Consider the following 23,767-nt stretch of genomic DNA (forward strand, 5'->3'; position numbering starts at 1 on the left):
TTCATATTGGGAGCCAGAAGATGTAGCTCCTGGGGTGAAGGGTGGGATTGTTGATGTTTTCATAAAGCTCAGTTTTTAAGGGGAGGTGGGTTACCCTCTAGGTAATTGTAGCCCAGTAGTGTTAGGATAACTGCCTTAATGTGTCTAAACCTTCCCTTTCTCCCAGGTGGTCAGCTCAACCAATGGGGAGCTGAATGCAGATGACCCACTGGCGGCCCACTCCAATGCACCAATCACAGCCCAGGCCGAAGTAGAAGTGGTGGATGAGGCCAAGTATGTTTCCAGAACCACCATTGCTCTGCAGCCTGAAAACGTCCTGTTGTGTTCCTTTCGCTTATTTTATCTGTTTGTGCGTGGTGGTGTAACCCATCTCGCCATCCAACCCAGTACTTTATGCCTACGCACAGTTTGTCCCTGTGTGCCATCCATACTGCTCCACCGTAAGGTTTAGGTGCTCTGTGGGTGGTTAACTATTTGGCCATTCTGATTTCATCCAGCCACCTTCCCATGACTGATCACAGATGTGCTCTCCTTGGTGTCACCTTATTGGACACGAGGTCTTCGTCAGCCAGAATTTTTTAGTCTAGGTCCTTCATTTTTTGGGGTAATTAGTTCATGAACTGGGATGAGCTGAAGGCCGCTATCTTCTGACTCCAATGATGTTCTTATGAAAAAGACCCCCTTCTCTTTTTCCTTTGGTTTCCTAGCAAATTCATTTACTCCTCTGCCTTTGTTCACCTGGTCGGGTTTCCCAATTCAGTTTTTCGTCGGATATTCCTTTTGTTCTCAGGTCCTTTGATTTCTTGACTGTAGATCTGGTGCCGTTTCACTGCGCTGAATAAAGGCCTTTCAGCAACAGAGGAATTGACTTACAGGGGCACTGTTCATGTCCGGCTCCACGATAATGGAGTTTAAATCTCAGAAGATCAGATCTGACTAGGGAGTAGGGGTCTGTTTTATTCTAGTCTGTCTCGTGCTAATGTGAGGGAACGTGAAGTTTCACAAGCCAACCATGGGTTAATTTTAACTTCAAAATGACACTGTTGTTTTTGTTTTTAAAATGTTTTGGAAGGATCTGTTTACACCCACACAAGTGCAGGCAATATGTTTGTTGTTTTTCCTGGCATTAGATTTTATGGAGTTAGATTTGAAGGTTCTCTAGCTTGATAGCATGTATGCATTACGTTACGTTGTAACCTTGAGTTATTTCTGAAATGCCTTTGTCAGTCTGGATTTATCATCCATAGGTTTGTCAGGTACGCTGTTGTGACTCACTGACTTCCATCAGGAGTCGGCATTTACTGTCATTATTTGGGTTTAGTTGTGGTGAGAAAAATTGTTCTCAGACCATGCCACGATGGTGCCAGAGTCATAATGGTATTCTGAGTTTTTACACTGACGAGGTGGATCTAGGATGTGTAGCGACGTGATCAGATTATTTGATCTTCACTAACGATCCTCCAGTCCATGATGATACAGTCTTTGTTGTAAATCATATGTTCTCCATATGTATGTTAGGTGGTGAATTTTGACATGGGATGTGTCCAGATAATGCAGAAAGAGCTTCATTTGTAAATGAAAATTCATAATATTTAATGGAGTTACGATTTATCTGCTTAGGGGAAAGTGATGTGGCAGCGGTTAGTGCCATTTGTGTGGGTGCATGGGCTCCCTCTGGTGGAGGCATCCTGGAATGACCGCTGGAGGTCATCATGTGGGCATACTGAGGATTTGTGGCTGCCCCACGTCTGCTTGCAAACTCCAATTACCTTATGTCTAGAATTAGAAACAAATATTTTTAAATGGTACATGCCCTTGGATATGGGAAATACCAACACATGCAGACTGGTGATTGGTTAAGAGTCCCACTCCAGTGGAGATTGAAGGTGGATTTTTGCTTTTCCTGCATGCCTGATGGACAGAAATCAAGTGCTCTGCAGGCATGTTCTATGAGACCGGGCCGAGGTCTGAGCACTGCCCCCCTGGAGAACCCCACATCCCCCCACCTCCTGGTGCATGTTCACCCAGCATGAAGTCCCTCCAGCACCTCCCACCCCACTGCAACTCCCCCATGCCCCCATCTCACCTCTGTGTATTAATCTCTGTCTTTTCTCTTTACACTCTCTGTAGCTGCGTGAAAATGCTGAACCTGTGGTGAGTGCCTCTTTCTCCAGTCCACATCGACCCGTAGGGACGTGGACCAGACTAGACGCAGGCTGACCCAGTGGGCCCGGCCCCTAGGATCAGAGGGACGGCAGCTTGGGGGTGGACAGGGACTGCTGGGGGCTGCTCTGCCGCTGGTCAGAGGCAGAGGCCCAGCCAGTAGAAGCCTGGCATCATGAGACCCAAGGGCCTCGGGTTCGAATCTGGGTTTTCAGAGGTGATAAGTGCCAGTTGCTTGTCATCTTTGAAAATCGTGGCAGAACCAGAAATGCATTTTAATCAAATTTTAAAAAATTTATGAACAATTTAACACACATTGTCAACTGGAAATCATTCCATTCAACCTGTGTGATCAATGTACAGTATTATGCTTTTGAGATTTGCTACCAGTATAGGAGTACCGGGTTCCCAGCAGTGCCAGTACACTACCCACTGTCCCCAAAAAGAGGCCCCTGTCTGACAAATAAAAACAATGAGGAAAAACAGCCACGATGTTCAATGAGTGAACCGGCTGTAGTACATTAAGGGATATGCCTTTAAACTCTGAATGGGCAGATCCAGGCATCTGAACAGCAGTTTATCTGTGTCATAAGAGTGAATAATCTTATTTATCATTCTATATCTACCGCAAACAGGAATGAATTAAATATGTTTACGCATGTGTGTGCCTACCCTTAATTGATCACCCTACTTAAATAACTATTCAGCTCAGAGGGTTACGACACTGTGCCTGCGATCGCAAGGTTGAATCCCTTAGTTTACCGATCGGGCCCTTGAGCAAGACCCCTAACCTCCAATCGGTCCGGGGACTGTGTGACCCCGTTCTCTCAAAAACAAATGATGGCGCTTTCGGATAAGTAAGTGAGATGTCAGTAAATCTTGTCCATATGTATATTCCAGAATATATTCCCCACAAAGTGCGAGCAAGGAAACGGGTCAGGCGCAAATGTCACCCAAGTGCCCCCACCAACAGCCATTGCCCCCATAAGAGGGTGAGGGGAGTGGAGTCACACGCTTGGATGCCTGGGTGTCCTCATTGGAGCCTTCCAGAGAGCTCACCAACAGCTTCCGGCCCCTAAGCTCCTGAAATCGCCTAACCAGTGCTACGCGTTTGCTGTGTGTCACCGTCTGGGGCCTCTCCCGACCCCGTGCACGCTGTCGATCCATCCCCGTCTGTCTGCCCACCAGTCGTAACTGTCTTGCTGTTGTCACCTGCACTCTTTCCGCTGTCACGCCGTGTGCCGTGCTGGGAGATGGTTCAGGAAACGGCCATTTACCACCAATGGCTGCTAGACAGCTGAATGCTGTTGTAGCTCACTTAAGGTTATGCACATCAGAGGTAGAGATTTCAGGTTTGGTTGAAACAAAATCTTAGCCAGGATTTGTACTCTCTGGACCTGAAATCTCCACCTCTGATGCACATATAATGGTTGGGAACTTCGAGGGTTTCACTGGTAATGTGGGATTGGCCTGCTTCTCTGGTGGGTTATGCTGTTTGGCATCTCGCCATAAGGTGTTTGGCTTTAATCCCAGATAGGCCATAGCTGTTGTACCTTTAAGGGAGGTACACTCTCTTGCTTCATTGAATATCTAGTTACATAAATGGTTAGAGTGAGAATTCCCTGAGAATCTGTACAGTGTGTCACACGTATAATTACACTAAACAGTGTAAACTGTTTACTGTTTATGATTTGACTGGCATGCTTTGCTTTCTCATTAATTAGGATTTTTAATTCAAAAGTAATCTGAATTCAGTATTATGAATTTTAATATGTTCAAATTTTTATTGTTATCTTAAAAACAAAGATCATTGAAAAATGAAGTATTATGATATAGTGACAAAGTACAAGGGAATACCTATTTGAATCTGGTTTAACTTGTCAGCTTCTTACTTGGCTTCAGGCGGAGCGCTCTGCCGCGAGCTGGTTCTCGTCACGTCACGTTGACAAGGCCTGTGTCTGTGTGGGAGTCCCAGCCCTAAAAATACACTCCCCGTGCAGCTTACACGAGGAGGCGCCTCATCTGCGAGGCCCACCAAGCCAGGGCTGCATCCTCAGAGTAACGGCTCCCCATTTCTCCCCCTCCCCTCCTCCCCACCTCCCTACCTAGGTGTTGCTGCTTCTTTAAGAGGAAACGGAAGAAGAATGCCCCAAGACACAAATGACCCCCGGCCCCCCCCCACCCCAGCCGTTCCACAGGCTTCCCTTTGGTTGTTTTTGGTTTCTGAGGAGCTTGAATAATAGAACTGAGGCAGAGATGAAGAACATGGGAGGATGCTTCTGATTGGTTGCTGCAGTAGGAGCAACCCCCCCCCCCCCAATCCCAACCTGCTAAATGGTGGTCCTCCAAGCCTTGGAACCAGACAACCATGTTGAGAGACACAGCCCTCCAAGTGGAACAGAGAGGAGCTGGGAGATCCTCCAGCAGCAATGGGCGTCTCGACATTCCCTCCCCAACAACCCTACCCACGTGAAATGCGCAACATACTCTGCTAACTGGCCCTCTCCTTACCAGAGACCAGTGACAGCACAGTTCCTCCAGCTTTTACTGGGGCAGGCCTCCTGGTCACCTTCCACTGCTGTAAAGCCAGAAACAACGCAGCATTCAGCCTGAGCGGCCCTGGGTCTCACAGAAGGGCCTCTCGCTCCTGCATCATTTCGGCTCTGCCTTTCGCTGCGCTGGTTCAGGACTCTCTCACTCACAGTGCCAAGGCACAGCCTGATCTGTCCTTTTGCCCTTCATGGCTGCCTTTTGTCCAGCAACATAAGATGGAAATGTCCACCTTTAGATGCTGCTGCTCACTCGTGCTTTGCTGTTGGCCTCGGGTGGCACCAAGGGGTGACGGCTTACCTGGACCGAGTCTCTCCTGCAGGACTGGCAGCGATGCTCTTTGCTTCTCCCGTTTGTCGCAGCTAGCTTTGTGAGGACAGAACGACGCTCTGCCAAGGCCTGTGTCAATGTCTTCAGTCTTGTGAAGACTGGAGCCATGGCTACAACTGAGGATTTGGAGAGTATCTATCCTGTTCTTGTTGCCTTTCACCAACAGCAGCCCCTGACCTCTTAGTTCTAGCAAGAAGGTAGTAGAGGACCAATGCCATGGCAGGTGTGTCCTGTAGGGCGGGCGACACAGAATGAACAGCTGGAGACAAATGGAGAGCAAAGAAGGTACTTGCAGATTTTTTTAAAAAACGCCATCCTGTTCATTGTTGGCCTATTCCCACTGGGACACTATTCAGCTGCTTATTGACAAACACCTTTTTATGCTCCTGCCCTGACCTGCTGAATCCTGCATTTTGACAGATGTATCGCTCCTAGGAACAGAACCACCCCTTTTGTCCTGCATAGGACAGGACTTCGTGTCCTTGAATGTTGAGTGTTGTCGTGGCATCGTCAACCAGGTTCGAAAGGAGCCATTCCCCCCGCACAAACACCAGCAGCACATTACGGCCTGCATTTAAAACAGAAATTCAACAGACATTTGCCCAACTGAGTGCCCCAAGGCAGAAACTCCTTCAGTGAAGGATCAGCCCTCACTGGGAAGGCTTACCTCCCTTTTTGACAGTTGATTGAGGATGTTGAAGGACGCTGTGTGTGGTTTATCAAGGTCCGTATTATCAGCTGAAGGTGGTGTACATTGTAATAGGTCAGTTAAAATACTGGAGACCCATGACTTCCAAACCCTTAAGGTAAGCTTGACTTCTCCAGTGCCATTCCTTGGCCTTATTGATGCTTTAGGCTGGTTCATTCGATGCTCTGGGTAGTATAACAGGGATTGTTGGTGAGCATGTCCTGGGCTCTCCTGATTTGTATCCGCTTATCGAATCAGTGATCTACACTCCTGAGAAGGCATCATAAGCTGGCTGAGTGTTTGTGGTGGCTGAGGGAGGCAAGGAGCAAGGGGACTGGGCTCTCTCCCAAAAACACAGGCCACATCCTGCAAACTCTACTGTCAGATGCCTTAACCCGTCCATCCCTTTGCAAAATCCAGCAGGGGGCGCTGGCTCATGGCACCAGCCCCCACCTAGACCTCCTCAGCTCTCAAACATTTAAAGCCAACACCACCAAATCTAGCGTGTCCCCAACATTAAAGGGGAAATTCCTTTTTTTTTTTTTTTTGCAGAACTTTTTTGATTGATTCCTCCTGTTTTCTTTTCTAAGTTGCCTTTTATATTTTTTTTCCCCCGTTCTGTTGCCATGCTACAACTCTTCAGATTCCAAGGGGCTGTAGACGAGCAAATGTGGGAAAATCCTTTTTTTATTCCGTATTTGCCCTCCCTCCGAAAGAGGATTTGTTTTGGATGAAGGTAAAATTAGTTAAAAGTGATAATGTTGCCTTTTTCAGTCAATGCCTGCGTGCAGCATTAATTGGGGTTGTCATATTTCATTTAATTCCCTTTTACTAAATGTGAATTGAAAAATGTAAATACTTTTTTATGCCATGCTTTGATCTGGGAAGTGCAGGAAACAGCTGGTGGATCTGATTGCACTGTGTTCCCCGTTTACCTGCCGTGCGATCCTGGTCTTGTGCTACACTGTACCTGTACTCATGAAATGTGAGTCGTCACTTGTATCTCTCAGAGCAACAGAAGATGAAAACAAAAGACTAATGGACAATGGGTTTTCTATTATTTATGGAATTTTATCAATGTACCAAAATCCTCCTTTTTGTTTGCATTCCATCACAATCCTTAAGTGCGTGTGTGTGTGCATGTGTGTAACTTTTGTTTATACTTTTTATTATTTATACTTTAGCTGAATATACAAAATAAACACTAGTCTATTAATTCACCTCCCGGTGGGGTGCTGGAATTGGTGTCCTGTTTTAGTTGTTGTCTACAACTACTGAACTACTGAACCTTGGCTACCACCAGCGACTTCGAACAACCCTGATTTCCCAAAAGTCTTTGGGCAAGAGAACCACTTTTCTGTATGTACCTGTGTGTCATTGTCTTTTTTCTAGTTTGTCTCCGTTGCTCTATGCCGCAGTGTAAATTATTATATCAAATGTACTTGAATCTTAAAACCAGGGGATGTCTACTCCTCTCATATGCCATTATTTCTGAGAGGCTTGTGGGGGGCAGATGAATTTTCTATGTAAATAAGACGCTTTGTGGGTATATAGAAATATAGTATTCCCCAGTGGAGATGCATGACTAGCCCCTAGCTAAGTTTGTATAAAAGGCTGACTTTCGCTTGGACCGTTGTCACGTTTTGTTGTTGTGGTCGTTTAGTTGGTTCCGGGTTCGCCGTCCGTGAGGGGCTGTGAATAGACGGAACCCTTTGGAAGGTGGTGGCCTGTTATGATCCGACACTTGTAACCCCAGCTCCAGGTGGCTTCATGCCTCAGAACGCGAAGATCTTCAGAGCTGCTGTTAACATGAATTTGCTTGTCTTCTCATCTTCCCCGTGGTTGTATGCGTCGCTCGGGTTTTGTGTCCTTGTTTTTGGGCTTGCTGGGCGGGCGATCTGCCTCTACCCGCTTCACTCCAGCTGAGCTCTGCTCGGTGTGTTTTGTAACGTGGCGTCAAAGGGTGAGGCGACTGTAGACTCCAGTGACCCCAAGTTGATTTTGCCATGAACCGCAAAGCTCTGATACCGACCGGATGTTTCATCCTGCCACTTCTGAAGGCAGACTAGGAAAGCAGCCCTACCACCAGGAAAAGCCCCCTCCATCCACTGTGCCAAGGTGCTGCGCTCTTGGCATGAACATTCCATTTTGCACTCCGTAGGTCAAACTCCATTTGGCGTCCAGCTTGCATGAGGAATGATTTACTACAAGGTGTTGTGCAGAGATGGTGTGTTTAAAACCTCACTTCTTTGCAAATTGAGCCCCCTGACATCAATTAAGACGACACAGCTTTGTCGTAACTTGAATGATCAGAGTCTCAGGATAGGTGTTGAATCCAGACCGTGTTGTATTTTCTCTCTCGCTTCCTAAATTACATGTTCGACCTGCCATTTGAAACAATGTGGTTGTAGCTACCTGTGACTATGATGTCAGAGTAGGGTGTGGCTTACTTTCCCGCTCTTTTGATATTGTGTTACCGTGGCTACCCTAGCTTTCTCTGTTTGTTTTGCCAGCATCTCCAGCACACTTTGCTTCCAAAGGTCGCACAGATTTTCGTTGCCCTTGTTCTGGTGATCAGAACCTACTTAAATGCTATTAGTTTTCTCCATCCTTGTTCTGCCCGTCATGCGTATCTTGGCATGAAGATGACTTTTTGTTCCCCTGTGGTTGACTGATACTTTGTAGCTTCTGTACAGACCTGCTCTATTCATTAATCAGGCCTGTCATATAAGCTTTGCCGCATTCACACACCCACCTCACCAGGCAGCCCTGCTGCAGCCTCTCCAGGTTCTTTTAGAAGCTTCCTAGGCCAGCACCCCGGTCGGCTCCCTTTGGACCAGACTGGCCCCGCTGGCTGGTGTCGCGTTCCCGCGGTTCAGTGGCACGCATTAAGACCTCAGATCTCAAGCCGATGATGTTTGTTCCTCGTGCACTGTTTAAGTTGCTATGCTGTACAATTTGTGTTAGGACGGGCGGGGGGGCGGGGGGGAACGGGGACGAAATGACTGCAATATTAAAATTATTTTCAACTGTAAATTGTACAAAGGTGATTGTTATATTTTTTGTTAAAGGTGGACTCAGAAAACCTTTTGGTTTTTTCTTTTTTTTCCTTTTATCAAAACTCTGGAAAGCAAACCTGTACAGTACCGAAAGAGTATTTCTTCTCTTATAGCAACGGTTTCGATGCTACGGCTAAAAGTTAAGTCTTAAAACTGTAATATGAATATTATTGTGTTGAAATATGAATGTTACTTCAAATGTATATGAATGGTTTAACCTGGTTAAGGGCTTCAGATGTGAAGGACCCGTTTTTGTCTGATTTTTATTTTAATATTATTCCTTCTATTACTGTTAAGTTGCAGAAAGAATAAGGTCGCAATACTTCGTCTTAAACACCTGTTTTTTCCAAAGGCTTCATGTGAAACTTGTCACGTGACCTTTCAAGACTACACTTTTTATTCCTGCCACATGTAAAGGGAAACTCAAGTTTGCACCATTTTTTTAATGTAAAAATAAAAATCTCTTAACCTTTCACCTGTCTGGCTTTTTTCATTTTATACAGGATGATCTGACACTAAGTTTATATTGAATAATAGGCAGGTGAGGTTAGAAAACCAAGTAAACTAATGGCATGAATAGAGTTCTTATGTTCCATGTCTTATTTTAAATGTTACCCTGTGATGATGGATGGATGGAACCTAATATGAAAACAGTTACTACTTTGATAATCATTCTTGAAATTAAATTAATGCTATAAAATTTACAAGAAAAATGGAAACATCTTTTCAATTTGGGTGCAGTTATGTCCCTCATTATTAGTTACTAGCACAAATGTGTTGTAATGCAAATGAAGATATAAATAATTAGGAATATAAAGTAGGGTTTTCACAGGAAATCTGAGCAGTTCACCTTTAGGATTCGTGAATCATTGAACAGGACTCAAAAAAGCAGGATCTTGCCACTAAGTGAAGCTGCACCTATTCAGAAATGTAGGACGTCCATAGTGAAGTATGCATGACAGCTAAAAGCTGACATAAATTCAGCCAAAAAAACACGGTAAGCACTGAACATTCATATAAATCGTGTCTTTTGAGGGCTAAAAACAGCAGTGGTAAGGATCAGCTCCCACACAGAAGGTCAGTTCAACTAGGTCTACTACACTAGTGACTCAGAATTAACAAGCAACATAATCCCTGTCTTGTTCTGATTAATTCATTGTCACCTCTGTTTCATTGTCTGTGCTTAAATGAGATCAGATAAGCGTCTCCACAGGCATAATAGTTATAATTACCGTCTCCTAGTTACTGAGAAAAAAAAACAAAATTCCATTTCTGAGGTATTTTCAAGCTTCTGTTGTGACAAGTAACAGCATCAAGTTGTCTGTGAATACTATGATCCACTAAGGCAGAGTGAGGATGGGTCTGCAAAAGCTGGACTTTCCCTAAATCTTTCTGGGGGTGAAAGTATCAAGAGACTATTCCAACATTTCAGGGCTGTCCACTGAGTACACTTTCTCATGCTCAGTATATCAATTGCCACACTGCATTGTGGGCGTTGTAGATTGTTTCAGAGTGTTATATAACAGGATGGAACACCTGAGGGTTCTCAAACTGGCATGATGCCTCCAAGTGCTAGAAAGCCCATCGCAGCAACACAGAACCAAAAGAAAACTAAACATCTTGGCTGGGAAGCTTGGTTCTGTTATGGGGATAACCCTAAGTCAGCTGTAGGTAATCCCCGAAAAAAGGGTGATGACAACGTACCGATCATCATTACCAGTGCGGGCCATTAATCATAAGCACCTTCAGCCAGTGGCCCATCAAACCACACAAGATCCAAGTACTGCTATGGCTTTGGCTGCTGGATTATGGCAAAATCATAATCACGATTATTTTGGTCAGAACTCTGCCATAAGAATACTGAAAGCAGTAAGATAAGCTTACAGTATAATACATATCTATTACATATTCATTATACTGTAACCTTGTCTTACTGTTGCTGGCTGGCATTGGCACAGCAGGTCCACCGGGGCGCCGACCCTTCCTCTTTCACGCCTTAGGGAGACCAGCTGCCCTCTCCAGAGGGTCCTACTGACCGGGGAACACTACACCCAATGACTCCCACAGCCAGGGTACTCTATCTGGGGACAGCCTCCGTGCCATGCAGTTGGGGACTGTTGGCAGAGCCGGAATGTCATCAGGCTCTGGCAGCATGGGTCCCCCCGGCCTCGGCCCTTCTTGGCCACCAGGCTGGTTCTCCAGCAGGGCCTCCTACTCGCAGGGTTGGGGAGCCCTGCACAGCCACTCCTACCCTGCGCGGGTAGCCTCTCGCAGGTGTGCCAAGCAGGTCTCCTCCTCCCGCCGCTCCTTGCGGTCCCGCACCATGGCCTCCGCCTCCTGCAGCTCACAGCGCTTCTGGGCTAGCTGCCTTCCTTGCTTGATGATGTTGCCATCACTGACGTGGGTCCAGGGGACTGGCAGGAACGGCTACAGGGCACGCAGTGTGGGTCTGGTGCATCTTGGATGGTGCAGAGGGTTCCTTCCTTACTCCGGCGTCCCCTGCTCATTTGCCAGCGGCGCTGGTGCAGGCTTGCGGGCAGTGGCGTGCCTGGTGCCCTTCTCTCCTGCAGCACCAAGTCGCCCTTGTCTGAGAAGCACCACTGCACCAGTGCTTAAGTGCCGCCTCAAGCTCCACCACACTGGAGCAGGCTTGTCAGGTCAAAGACCCCCTGCTCCAGCAGCACCAGTGGGGTTGTTTCTGGGATCCCATTTCTGACACCAACGTGACACCAGGCACGACAAGCCACTGCAAGAGCTGCAAAAGACACAGAGACTTGCTTGGCAAAAAATACACACTCTATTATTGCAGTCCTCATAAAGACTATAACAGCCATCCCACAAGTACTGAAACTAAATACAGAAGTGGAAACACAAGCTGATCAGACGATTAACTGTAAGGTACACAGACGGTGGGAGAGTTATAAACACTAAGGACGCGCCAGAATCGGACAGGGTACACACAGGACACAGGCTATAATCGGGAAATACAACTCCTACCCACGAGCATGCCGGGAATGCTAATCCCGCCGGCGCTACAATATAGTAACCAGTAATCCTACTCATTCACTCATTTATTTACTTGTTTGTTGATGTCCATTGGGTTGCGTTCCGTGCTATGCTCCCGCATACTGTTACCCTGTTAGTTGTATTTCTGCTGCTCACTCAAGCCTACATATTGTTAACGATCGAGCGTCCCATTGGTGAGTAGCACCAATTACTAATTCGAGAGCACGAAATACCACGAGATATATATTTTTTTCTACTATGATCCTTAGGGGGCTCCGTAGTTAACAATACTCTGTTGCATTAAAATCATTCAATGCTATCATAAATAATTTTAAGGAATACTGTACTAATGCAACTCTATTTTTTTGCTGAGAAATATTTTTTTTGTACCATGACATCTAACGGGCTCCGTGGTAAACTTAAGCTCCTGCTAAATAACGTGCAACATTAAAGTTCATGTAATACTACACCTGGTGGACAAGTGCATTAAGTTTAGTTAAGGGGGCGTATGTACTGAGAGTTCTTATGTAAACGGTAGGTACGTGTTGCTCTGGATGTTGGTAGGAACTTAAGAGATGTCTAGGTAAATAGTGTTTAGGGCTGTAGATTAAGTACATGTATAAGTATTTAATACGGTGCCTAGGTCAGCAATGCAGTTGCTGCTAAATGGCTTTAATACGCGCCCCGGGACGGCTTACTGCAAGGGACAGCCTACCTCGCGCTCGGAGGCGCAGCCTCGTGACGGCTCTGTCTCGAGCCGTCCAGTAGGACGCGGCGTTCTCTGCTACCTCTCCTTCCACATTTTTCTCTCTTTTTTCTTCTAAACAACACTCGGCAGCGTATGGAGCTTTGGTGTGTCTGATTTTTACAGGATCTTGCTTAAGTGACGGTCGCATTTTGAGGAACGCCAACACTTTTTGCGTTGAAGGTAAGCTAAGGGTTTAGTGGTGTGTTAAGCGCTAACGCGGGTAACGCGGTGGAAGAAAAGTCCTTAAAATGTCACATTGGGCTCTAAGCCGCGGAACTAAAATAGTTCAATAATCAAGTTAGATAATACAATTACTGAATGAAACACCATGTACTTCGGATGAACCTAAGCGTTTAAAAATGTACTCGATAAAGTAACAGCCTTACACTGTACGAAAGGACAATATTAAATAAGAAGACTACAAACTGGGGTTATAAAGGCGGTAGGTATAAACCCCGGAAAGATATTGTTACATTTTATCGAGCAGTTAACTGATTTAAAATATAGGAAGAGGTTGGAAAAAGTGGACACCTGTAGTCTCGATATGACTCTGGTAATAGTAGTATGTCATATATTACAGTATCAGTTTCACATTTTAGTGGTAGTGTTTTTGAACAATTGGGCACAAACGAATCAGTGCACATATTGTCCAGATCGCGTGATACAAGAAACGTTCCAAAATCTTAATTTGCATATTGGGTTTGTTGGTGTCTGCTACGCTTTGACGTTAGTTGCCTCTTGCTGAGGATGCGAGGATGAAGTTATTTAGTCTCTTGCTTTGGGATTCTGGTCGTCCTCTGCTATCTTCGTTCTGCCTGTGTTCTGTCGATATATGCTGCCTTGTCGAAAAATGCTACCGTAGTGCTAATAGATAGCACTAACCCTAACTCTTACCCTAACCCTAACCCCCAAAAAACCCCTAAAACCCTTACCTTAACCCTAACCCCTAAAACCTAACCCTAATCCCAAGACGGTGGAACTGCACATGCGCAGAAACGCTCGATAGCACGTCTCGATAGGTAGTATTTTATGACAGAACACCTGCAGAACACGCCATAGTCACAGGCAGTAGGAGACTCAGACATACCGAATAGGTGGAAGCAACGTACTGGCTCTTAACGTCACCTCGCACTCCAGCCAGGGAGAGCATGTTATAGTAATCTGAAGATAGGACAGGTTAATAGTCAGTTCTGTGACCATTTATGTAAAGCATCCTTTATTACAGCAGTGCCCAATCTTATCCGCAAAGGGCCGGTGTGTATGCGGGTTTTTGGGATAACCTGTTGGTCAGCTGTTCAAGCCCCGGTGTGAGGACTCTTCATCCAATCAGTCCTCTAATGAGTGATCTAATTGGGGAGTCGCAGCGAAAATCCGCATACACAGCGGCCCTTTGTGGATAAGATTGGCCACCCCTGATTTATTAGGAGACAAGCATCTTTTGGGATCCTGATGTTTGCATTTTGCCCAAAGTTTGCATCTCCTTTATATGGAAACTGCAGCTGGATATATTGCTCCGAAGAGACTTAAAATTCCCATTCAGGGATCATTTTTATTTGAACAAAAGACAACGTTCCTCTGATTCTGCAGTGTTACAACACTGGAAAAAACAAGGTGAACTTAGAATGCCTACCGGCAAACTGCTCCAACAGTGTGGCCAGGTGTAGTGATGGAAACAAAACATATATAATGTTTGTTCTAATAAATATTTAAGTCCGGTGACGTATGTAATTTATCCTCTCACACTTCTCTATGACTACACGATATTGCTACGTTTTCAAATATCACAGTGTGACTTTCTTGCAGTAAATATTGTGATATTTAAAAAGCAAGAAAAAAGGAGTTGAAATTTTACCCAAATAAGCTATAGCTACATAGATCTTGTTCTTATCTACCGATAGTCTTTTGCTTTTTAAAATACCGTCAAAATACTGTATACTTTGATATAATGTCTGTGAATTGTATGAAAAATTACATACCGCCTAACCCTAATCTCAACCCAGCTGACTGTCGTGATCCTTGTCATGTGACAGTTGCTTGTGTATAACATGCAGTGTCAATTATAACATCCACATGGTGTGCACAGGCCAATTACAAGCAGAGTCTGGATGTTGACAGCTTTCCTCCACTATGATTAATCGAATGGAATACAGCTTGGTTAACAGATTTAGATAGAGTAGGGCTGGACAATAATTCGATATCAATATATATCGCGATATATTTTTTTTCGATAACGGTGATACGATTTTTAAACACATTTCCGATATTTCGATATACATTTACATGTATCACAAGTGCTAAACAGCGCGTATTCAAATCGCATTTGCATGGTAATTTGCTGAACAACGCAGCTGTGAAACGTGATCCAGGTAAAACTTTTTTAGACAGCATAAATAATATTGAAGCATTTGTTTAAGCAGACTGTTAAAAGCAAAAGCAACAAAGCATTTTAGACTTTGTAAAGAAACCATAGTAACCACGTGTATGATACTTTTCAGAGCTGCGTCAGAGGGAAATGACTCGTGAATTTAATTTTGACACTGGTTAGCTTTTTGTGAAAACGAACTACAGTACACCCCGCAGGTTTTTTGTGATTTTGTGAGCGATCTTTGTGTTTTCAATGTTGGAGAATATAATTAAAGGTTTGTATCAAGAAACGACGGTGGTTTTTATTGTTTACTGGTAAATCTCTGCTGTTAGTTGGTGGTATGCCTTTTGTTAGCCAACATGTATGTCGGGGCCGGCTCTACGCTGGGGCAACGCCCCCTTAAGCAAACGTCCTGCCCCCTTAAATCAAACTTTTAGAAGTTGAGGAAGAAAATAATAATTACCCACAAACTGAATATGGACAAGATTTACTACAGTAGCTGAAAAATCCACTGAAAAAGGCACAAACGAGATGATAAGTTTCACTTCTTGTTCGCTCTTTCCCTCCGCGTTCTGTTTGTGCGCGGGCTCACGCAGCACTCGGCAGATCCCCCACTCACCCTCCCCCCAGCTAAACATCCAATCACTGTTAGTATGCAAATGAGCCAGTTTCTCAGTAGGCAGGGCAAAGCGAAATGAGCTGCGTGATTGCGGAAGGTTTGGAGGAAACAGCAATCTCTCTCGTCAAAATCATAGTGATTAGTGAGATCATGGTTCGAATTATTTTTGTCTGTTTGGGGGGGGTCTTGATCGGGGGGTACTGTACCCCCCAGTACCCCCCGATCACGACCCCCCCCAAATAGACAAAAATAGCAGTTTTGGGGGGGGGGGGGTATTAACATTTTTCTTGTTGTTTTTTTTTTTTTTTTAAGAAAGAACCTCACCTTGTAGGAAAATTTTATGTAAAACGATTTTAGACACCCCTAGTGTGGATCGTACCATTTGAACCACCTTGGCGCTAGAAGCAGCTTAGCCAGTCGGTTACGTCATTCATTCTCATTGAGCGACTTGTTCGTTGTGATTTCAAGATTCTTTATTCGTCACATACATAGTTATAACAAGTACAACATGTAGTGAAATGAACCCTGACCGATCCTATTTTTCAGTTTTATATTTCAAGACTCGGTGAATTGATTTTTTCTTTTTCATAACTTAGCCTACCCTTTTTAGTTTTGGTAATATTGGCAATAGTGAAAAGTGTTTTGTTGGGTTCAAATATGTTTGATATAGGCCATCCAATTAAGGTAAATGTCTTGTTTTTAATCTGATGAGGAATATTTTATTTTATTTTTTGTTTTACTTTTCAGTTTTCCCCCTGTGGGATTGCCACCTTACTGTGGTCAGGGGCTTTGCGTGCCTCAGTGACCCTAAGAGCTACACCAGCAGAAGCTTAGCCTTCAGGTGGGACACCCAAGTTGGACAGGTCTTAGGGCAGAGGCCTGACAACGTGCAATCCAATTACATGACAAAAACAGTTATCCAGAGCACCACCCCACCCCTTTCCCGCCTTTGTCGCCACCATGTGCCCCCTTCACATTTCTGTCTGCCCCCTCATATATGCATGTCTAGAACCGGCCCCGATGTATGTACATATTTATAGCATGCCGATCGCGTAAAACAAATCGCGGCAATGCCAAAAACCCGTGCATGTACATTCTCAGTTATTAACGCACATAAATACATTTCAAGCACATGCTAATATATTGCTGCCATATTGGTTTTCGGTTATCTCGATCATCGGTTATCTCGACGCTTTTTGGCAACCCCCTAGGCCGGCGACATAACCGGGTTCGACTGTATATGAATAATCAGCCTGTTCTAGTTTAAATGGAAATATATTATTGTTAATAAGCTGAGTCTGAGAGTTTTATTTATTTGATAGTTTATTTCACATTTCTTGTTTGTAAAGGCTAAATACAAAAAAAAAGTGAACCTTTTTTTTTTTGTACTGTTTTTATTTTAAAAAAAAATTATATAATTTTAATAGGAGGAGCCTGGAGGTATTATAGACTTTGCAAATTCAGTTTGCAGACAACCATTGTGCGTGTCCTCGGCAGTTTTTTCCTGAGGCTTTTTAATATTACCCATATCGATATCGGAATTATATCGTATCGACCAAAATTAAGAAATATATCGTGATATAAATTTTTGCCATATCGTCCAGGCCTAAGATAGAGGGAAGAATGGTTCTCAGTGTCATTCCTGTATGTTCAGAAGGCTTTTGCATTGGCTTAACACATTCAGAGCTGTCACTTGCTGGTCAACCTAAGTCACCCTGTCAGTCCCCCCGCCGTTCAGAGTTATGAAAAACAATCTCACCTTGTTCTTCATGCAAAGTTTGCGTTTCCCCACATGGAAGTGGCTCCAATATTTGTATTAAGGTACCATGCACATTGTCTTAAACAAGTGCTGAATATTGAATTGGCTTGCATTAGATTAAAAATATATATATATCCACGTTAGACAATCCTGGCTATGATGAATGTCTTGTCAGTGCTTGTGTTCTGGTTCACAGATATCCATGCTGTAAAATCACTGATAATTCACCAGTTACTTCTCAAGGCGTACATGTTAATTAAAATATATTCACTCTCCTTGTTAAAACAGATTCAGCCGATGAACAACGCAGCTATTGTTTTATTTTTGATTTTAAAATAGTGTAGCCCAGTAGCAAATAATTCTAAAATAAAAAAAACAAAAAACAATCTGATCTTACGAATCTGATGTGAAAAATAGTTTCTTGATGGCAAACTGCCACTACCAGCTGATTCGAACATGCCAGTAATATTGCTTAGAGCAATGCACCAAGCCTCACTGAACGTGAGTTTTGGTGAAATTCTCCGTTAAAAAAATGGTTGTATCAGAATCAGAAATTAGCTAAATATTAGAGTAAGCACATTTTTTTTTCTCCCCTGCTCCAGGGCTTCTGTTTCCTGGTCCTCAAAGGAATGGGGGATATTGTTGGACTGAAGTCCTTTTTTTGGGGGAAGAATGAAAGCAATCTGCCTGGTGTCCAGAAACAATGGCGGCCTCGTGGGAAGCCTTTCCTTCCTAGGATTCCAGCAAACTCGGTGATGGAATCCTAGTTAATTTCCATGCGTTTAGACGAGAAGAGCGCCACCAGAGTGGAGCGGTGTATTTTCTTAAATTTGCATCGCATCACAGCTGACCGAGGCTGAAGAACCTCCCTGTTCACATGACATCAGGGAACAAGCTGAGACCACAGACCCTTGTTTCCCTCGCAGCCATCAGCATGTAAGTATTATACAGACTTGCCAACTCGTGCAAATGTGCCGTTTTGTTGTGCATTTGTCGTACAAACTGATGATAATGATTCGGCAAAGTCGTCTGCCGTCCATTTCTGTAGATGATAAAATTAAGAACAACTTTATTTCAGGAAAACAGACCTAAGTTCCTGTTGTGGTGGCTTGTTTTTGTGCCTGTGTATTTGGAGAGGGGACTTCTGTAACAGCCACTGTTTTTTTTTTTTAGTACGAAAGTCGTAGTTTGCGTTCACCTTTATTTGAGAAGTGGGCATTTGCTGATCGGGAACAATCCGGTTTTGCTTTCATTCAGAGCCTAACAAGTTAGTTAAACCTGAAAGTTATCATTAATATCTGAGTCAACATGGGGCCTATCTTCAAATAGTCCCCTTTAACAAAAACAAGGTTGCGAGAGGAATAGACTGTGAATGGTCTGAATGACAACAGGGAGCTCCTCTGGTCTGTTGCGGCCTTTACCTGCATAACACTGACAAATGAACGTAACATTCTGCCAAGATGCAGAACACAGACATGCTTTGATGCCTATAAGAGTTCTTAATAGTGTGTTTTAATAAACCATTATTTGTATATATTTATTTTGCCAAGTAAAGAAAATCATAGCTGACATCTGACACTTTTATGGTGGAATCCATTACAAATTACAGCCAAAAAAACCTTATCATATGCACATTACAGTAACGTATATTGGAGGATCTAAAAGCTCATGTTTGTTTGGCAGAACCAGCAGCAGTCAGATACTAGACAATTTGTCATATTTAAAATGTATTTCTAAGTTAATATAACTTTACACAGTTTCATCATTCCAGGGTGAAGTATGTCTGTGTAACACGTCATAAAAACCATAACTCAATGAGAGTAGAGACAGTGGAATTTTGCAGGAGCAATTGCAAGAACCTTAATTATAGAATTTCATTGTGTAACTTGATAATTTAAGTTAAATAGAATAGCTGTTATTATTATTATTATTATTATTATCATTATTTATTATTTTTTTAATAATAATAAAACTTCAGTGTTGTCTTTACCCTCTGTGATGGCTTTGTGTTTGTGAGATGATCTTCCCTGTGGAGTCTGTGGGACATTTTTAAGGTATAGGCATAACTTATTTACAGACAATGAAGCTAGCTGCTGGCGTGTCAGGTCACATACACGGATTCTGCATCAGCCAACACACTTGGGCTGGTTTTGTTTATGACATTTAGCAAGAAAACAACATTTTGTTGTTTCCAAACAGGCCTGCAACCAAAGCCGGAGGTGTGGGTGTCTGGTGCCGATATGAAGCAGCCAGTGGCATTTGAATGAGAGGAGAGCAAAATAAAGGCCATGGAACGTGACTAGGGTTTAATGAAGGTCCAGTGGTCAGCAGGGCTGGGTTACTAAGATTACCTAAAAGGGTTTATGGTAGGCTTCTGTTGGTTTGCATATTATTTATGGTGGGTAGGGAGAAGGGAAGCTCTTTCAAAATAAGCTGTTTACCCTTTTAATGCTGCAATGAAATATAGACACTGTTCTTCAATTAGGGCTGTTAAATTAATCTGTTAAAAATGAGACTTCTAGTGTGTTAGGCATTACATAGTGAGGGGAGGAGAACTTTTAGGGAAAAGTCTTTCAGGTATGATTTAATGGGCAGGGGTCTGGTTCATGTGCTTTGAAGACCAAGTAACTATATGAAGATAATCCACATCCATGCAAAACCCAGGGTACATTTGACTTGGTTAATCCTGATTAAAGCTGAGTTCTGGAAAGCCTGATAGAACAGGGCTGATACGAATATATGAGCAGGCTTTTCAGAGACTTCATGAGGTAAGGTTACTCCACAGTTTCCGTTCCGTTAATGCGTAGCCTAAGGACAAGAAAATGGATTTAAATCTTTGCATATTTCTGCTAATAGATAATTTTCTCATGTAACAATGATATGGGTTTGTCATACCTATTAAGTATAGTGTTTTGTATTGTGGAAAAAAAAAACGAATTTAAAATTGGCTGTTTTCCACGATTTTTATAGCTAAACTACTCCCTGGAATTGATGGTACTCACTTTGTGTGAGTATATTGATTTTGCATAATCCTGCCTCCTCTAATCACCTATTTGTTTACAAATTTAGTTATGGTTTGTACATAAGTGTAATGTGACTCATTGCAAAATTTTGACCAAATGATCAGCCTGTCAGGTTTTTTCCCCTCCTCTACTTGGGATGTTTACCATTGGATTTTGATACTGTATGTTTTCTTTTTAGTTCAAAAATTTGGATATTTCACTAAAGCAACGTACTAAACTGTTTTTGTCTTCTAATGTGTATTTAAGCAGAAAGGGACAGTACTTTTTTGGGTGATTTAGGAGGGATGTGAAATAGGACTGTAAGCACAGGTTGCTGCTGCTAAACTTCTCACACAATCTAATTTATTTTATAAAAAATAAAATGATCATGCATTGGTTGTTAAAGCACACGATTAATTTAATTAGCTTGGTTGTTGAGGAAGATCTGTTTCTACACAACTGAATTCAGTACTTGACTCTAACTGCCAAAAGACATCAAACAATGCATTGCATTTGTTGTGTATTATAAACACTACCTTGGAACATTTTGTTACAATGCTGGCTTCCCTTTGTAGTGGGACTCCAAGGTGTGTTGTCAAACTAGACAGCAACCACACAGACAGCAAGGCCTGCATGTCCTGGGACTGACTTTCCATTCCCAGGAGAAAGTTGCATTAATACTTTGTCACCTGTCTTTCCCCGAGGGTGGGCAGAGTGTCGCACTGCACTGGAATTTCCAGTTTTCTTTATGTAATATCCTCCACAGAATAAGCTTTTTTCCCTTCCTTTTTCACCTTTTCTGCTCTTGTCATTGGCTGTTTCTGAGACTGGCTGCTTGCCCCAGCTTTTGTTAGTTAGATGAGATCTATGGCAACTTGACTCTGGTTTGTGATCTTAAAGAAATAAAATGATGTTGTTGCGTTTTTCTCCCCTTACAGTGTGTGACTGTCAAAACAACAGTCGGCCTCTATGGTGTAGAATTGCGTATTGTGTAGAATATGCATCATGCCATCACATACTGTCTCACTGTGTGTCACTTGGTGAAACCCCTGTCTGTAACACTGTTCTGTTCCTGTGTAACTCTGCACTCTTTTTCTAACCCCGTAATCTATCACTCTTCACTAAGTCTGGGCGATATAAACGATATATCACCTTAAAATCATAAAATTTAAATACGAAAATGAGAAACTTCTCATTGCCAAATTAAATATAATAAATCTGTTGCCAAATTAAGTATAAAACTTTGATTTATTTATCACTGTATTACCCCAACTAAAAATTTCTAGTCAAAAAGTGCAAAGTCTCCAGTACAAAATATACAGTGGAGCACAAATAAAACTTTTAAGTAGTAATTAACCAAACTTTAGAAATAATACAAGTCTGATAATGTCTAGTTTATATACATTTTGCTGTGTTCAGACTAGCCTTACATACATTGAACTCAGTTTTGCTTTTTTTCTTCCTTCATCATAAAATACAGTAACTCCTTCACATTCACGAGGGTTAGGGGTGGAAGATCCCTGTGAATGTGAAAATTTGGGAATAAAGCTTGCCCCCCCCCCAACCCTGACCCATAACAGTCTGCTCGTCTGAATGATCACACAATTACCTTTTTGTAAACAAACAGTACTGTACTCTACACTGCTTGTTAAATTACATTGTCATTTCCACTCAAGACCTTTTTATATAATATACAAAACATCTAAATTAAGCCCCTCTGTGTAAAAAGTTACTATGTTTTGGGCTCCTTTATTTTAAAAAATGCAAAATTCATATAAATTAAATGTTCGAAGATTTATTATTAAAACTGCAAACACAATTAGGAAAAGTTTTAAACCAGAGGCAATGTGTCTGCCCGCAGTCTGAATAACAACATTCTTATTTGCACACTGTAAAGAATATATAAAATACATTTTAAAATCGAAAACATCAGAAAAATCATAATGAACTGAATCCCATGTCGTCTACAACTGAGTATGGTTGCTTGTCTGTCGCTTGATTTATTTAAACGCTGCAGAGAGACTAACTTGCAGAGGCTGTGTCTGTCTTGGTCCTGTTGTACACAGACTCGGATGATGTCTCGTGTTTTCAGCAACATATCCGAATTCCAGCATAACAGCTGGACAGTCTTGGTTTTATCAGCTACTCTCTCCAGTATGGGTGCAATTTATTAGAAAGCCAGAATGTTCCCAACTGCTGATTATGATGGACTCTAACCAGGGTTAACCATAGTAAACCTATAGCCACAATTAACAATGTTTTGTGTTTCTTTTTGGAATGTTATTTTGCCTCTGTCAAGAAATGTGTTTGTTTTATTGTGTGTACGGGACTGAAAATGAACATGTACCGGTGTACTGAAAAGTATTCCTGGCAGAACAGCTTAACTTATCACTCTGTTTTAAGAACATAAGAACATAAGAACTATACAAACGAGAGGAGGCCATTCGGCCCATCGAGCTCGCTTGGGGAGAACTTAACTAATAGCTCAGAGTTGTTAAAATCTTATCTAGCTCTGATTTAAAGGAACCCAAGGATTCAGCTTGCACTACGTTATCACTAAAGGGATATAATTCATTTATTTATTTTTTTGCTTCCTCCCCTTTTCTAACTTGAATTAAAGGAATTTAGTCTCCTTTTCAGTCAACGATGCATTGGTAAAGAAAGAGGTTATGGTGCAGGGTGTCCAACTCGCATGCATCTGACATGGCACTCTCACTCACACTTTTAGACTCTCATGCAGGCAGTCGTATGACACATCTATAAAATTAGCTGCATCAAAAGCATTGGGGTAGTTTGCAAACCATGCAGACTACAAGGTAATAAAACTGTTACATGCAGCTGACCAGTTAGCACCACTGTGCTGAATAATGTACTGTAGCTGACTCTTATGTGGGGGGTCTTACCTCATGCGTTATGTCAGACTTAAGAAGTTGATATTTACAGCAAACTGCAGTGGTTGCTTGTTTAGCGATAACTGGCGTTTATGATTACGCTAACTGAACTGTTTACTTTGCTTGTCATTTTCATCTATTTCCATGTTTTAGATATTTTCTAAATATCCTATATCTGACATATTAGTCTATATTTCGGTATTTTGGAATACTTATAGATTTGGTTCACTCCAAAAAGAAGGAACGACATATATGGTCTCCCCATCGTGACCGCGGTACCTAAGGAGACCCATAAACACACAAGACACAAGTGCAGGTGCTATGCAGAATTTTTAAGAAACACGGAGCACAAAGAACCCAAAATCAGAATATATTGCTTAGTATACAATTCTGGTGGAGACCGCTTACAAGCAGTCCATAAAACAAACTTGATGTAGTTAAAAGAAATATTAACAGGATCAGGTTGAGTTATGAAAATATTGTTAAGCTAAGTGGTGCTAATCGGGCACAGTTGTAAAATATGCCGTAAAGTGTAATGCTGTGTATGCGAAGACACGCGAGGTACAAATCGGGCACAGACAACAGAA

The 23,767-nt window shown here is 42.7% G+C and overlaps 2 protein-coding genes and 1 long non-coding RNA gene across 11 annotated transcripts in view; 2 read left to right on the plus strand and 1 right to left on the minus strand.

Annotated features, from left to right (window-relative positions):
• LOC111857399 (casein kinase I) overlaps positions 1-6,951 on the plus strand; it is a 40,740-nt gene extending 33,789 nt beyond the window's left edge. For 2 of the 6 annotated variants that reach the window (XM_023838230.2, XM_023838231.2), the window contains exons 12-14: positions 167-273; positions 2,131-2,154; positions 4,273-6,951. In XM_023838230.2, the coding sequence (XP_023693998.1) occupies positions 167-273; positions 2,131-2,154; positions 4,273-4,327 (186 nt within the window). In that variant the 3' untranslated portion in view covers positions 4,328-6,951. The other 4 variants (XM_023838232.2, XM_023838234.2, XM_023838228.2 and 1 more) reach the window with 2 other exon arrangements.
• A 2,850-nt stretch (positions 6,952-9,801) lies between these two features.
• LOC140578220 (uncharacterized) lies at positions 9,802-11,968 on the minus strand. Its single transcript, XR_011982311.1, has 2 exons — positions 11,870-11,968; positions 9,802-11,545 (listed from the first exon to the last, which is right to left on the minus strand). It is a non-coding gene; the product is annotated as an uncharacterized lncRNA (long non-coding RNA).
• A 337-nt stretch (positions 11,969-12,305) lies between these two features.
• Positions 12,306-23,767, plus strand: part of LOC111857402 (GRAM domain-containing protein 2A-like) — a 28,159-nt gene continuing 16,697 nt past the window's right edge. The window contains exons 1-2 of one of the 4 annotated variants that reach the window (XM_023838237.2): positions 12,306-12,724; positions 17,890-18,223. In XM_023838237.2, coding sequence (XP_023694005.1) covers positions 18,165-18,223 — 59 coding nt within the window. In that variant the 5' untranslated portion in view covers positions 12,306-12,724; positions 17,890-18,164. Of the gene's footprint in view, positions 12,725-17,889; positions 18,224-19,729; positions 20,056-23,767 lie in introns of those variants that run through there. The other 3 variants (XM_072698482.1, XM_023838239.2, XM_023838238.2) reach the window with 3 other exon arrangements.

Source organism: Paramormyrops kingsleyae, chromosome 13 (assembly GCF_048594095.1).
Source record: "Paramormyrops kingsleyae isolate MSU_618 chromosome 13, PKINGS_0.4, whole genome shotgun sequence".
Lineage (NCBI taxonomy): Eukaryota > Metazoa > Chordata > Actinopteri > Osteoglossiformes > Mormyridae > Paramormyrops > Paramormyrops kingsleyae.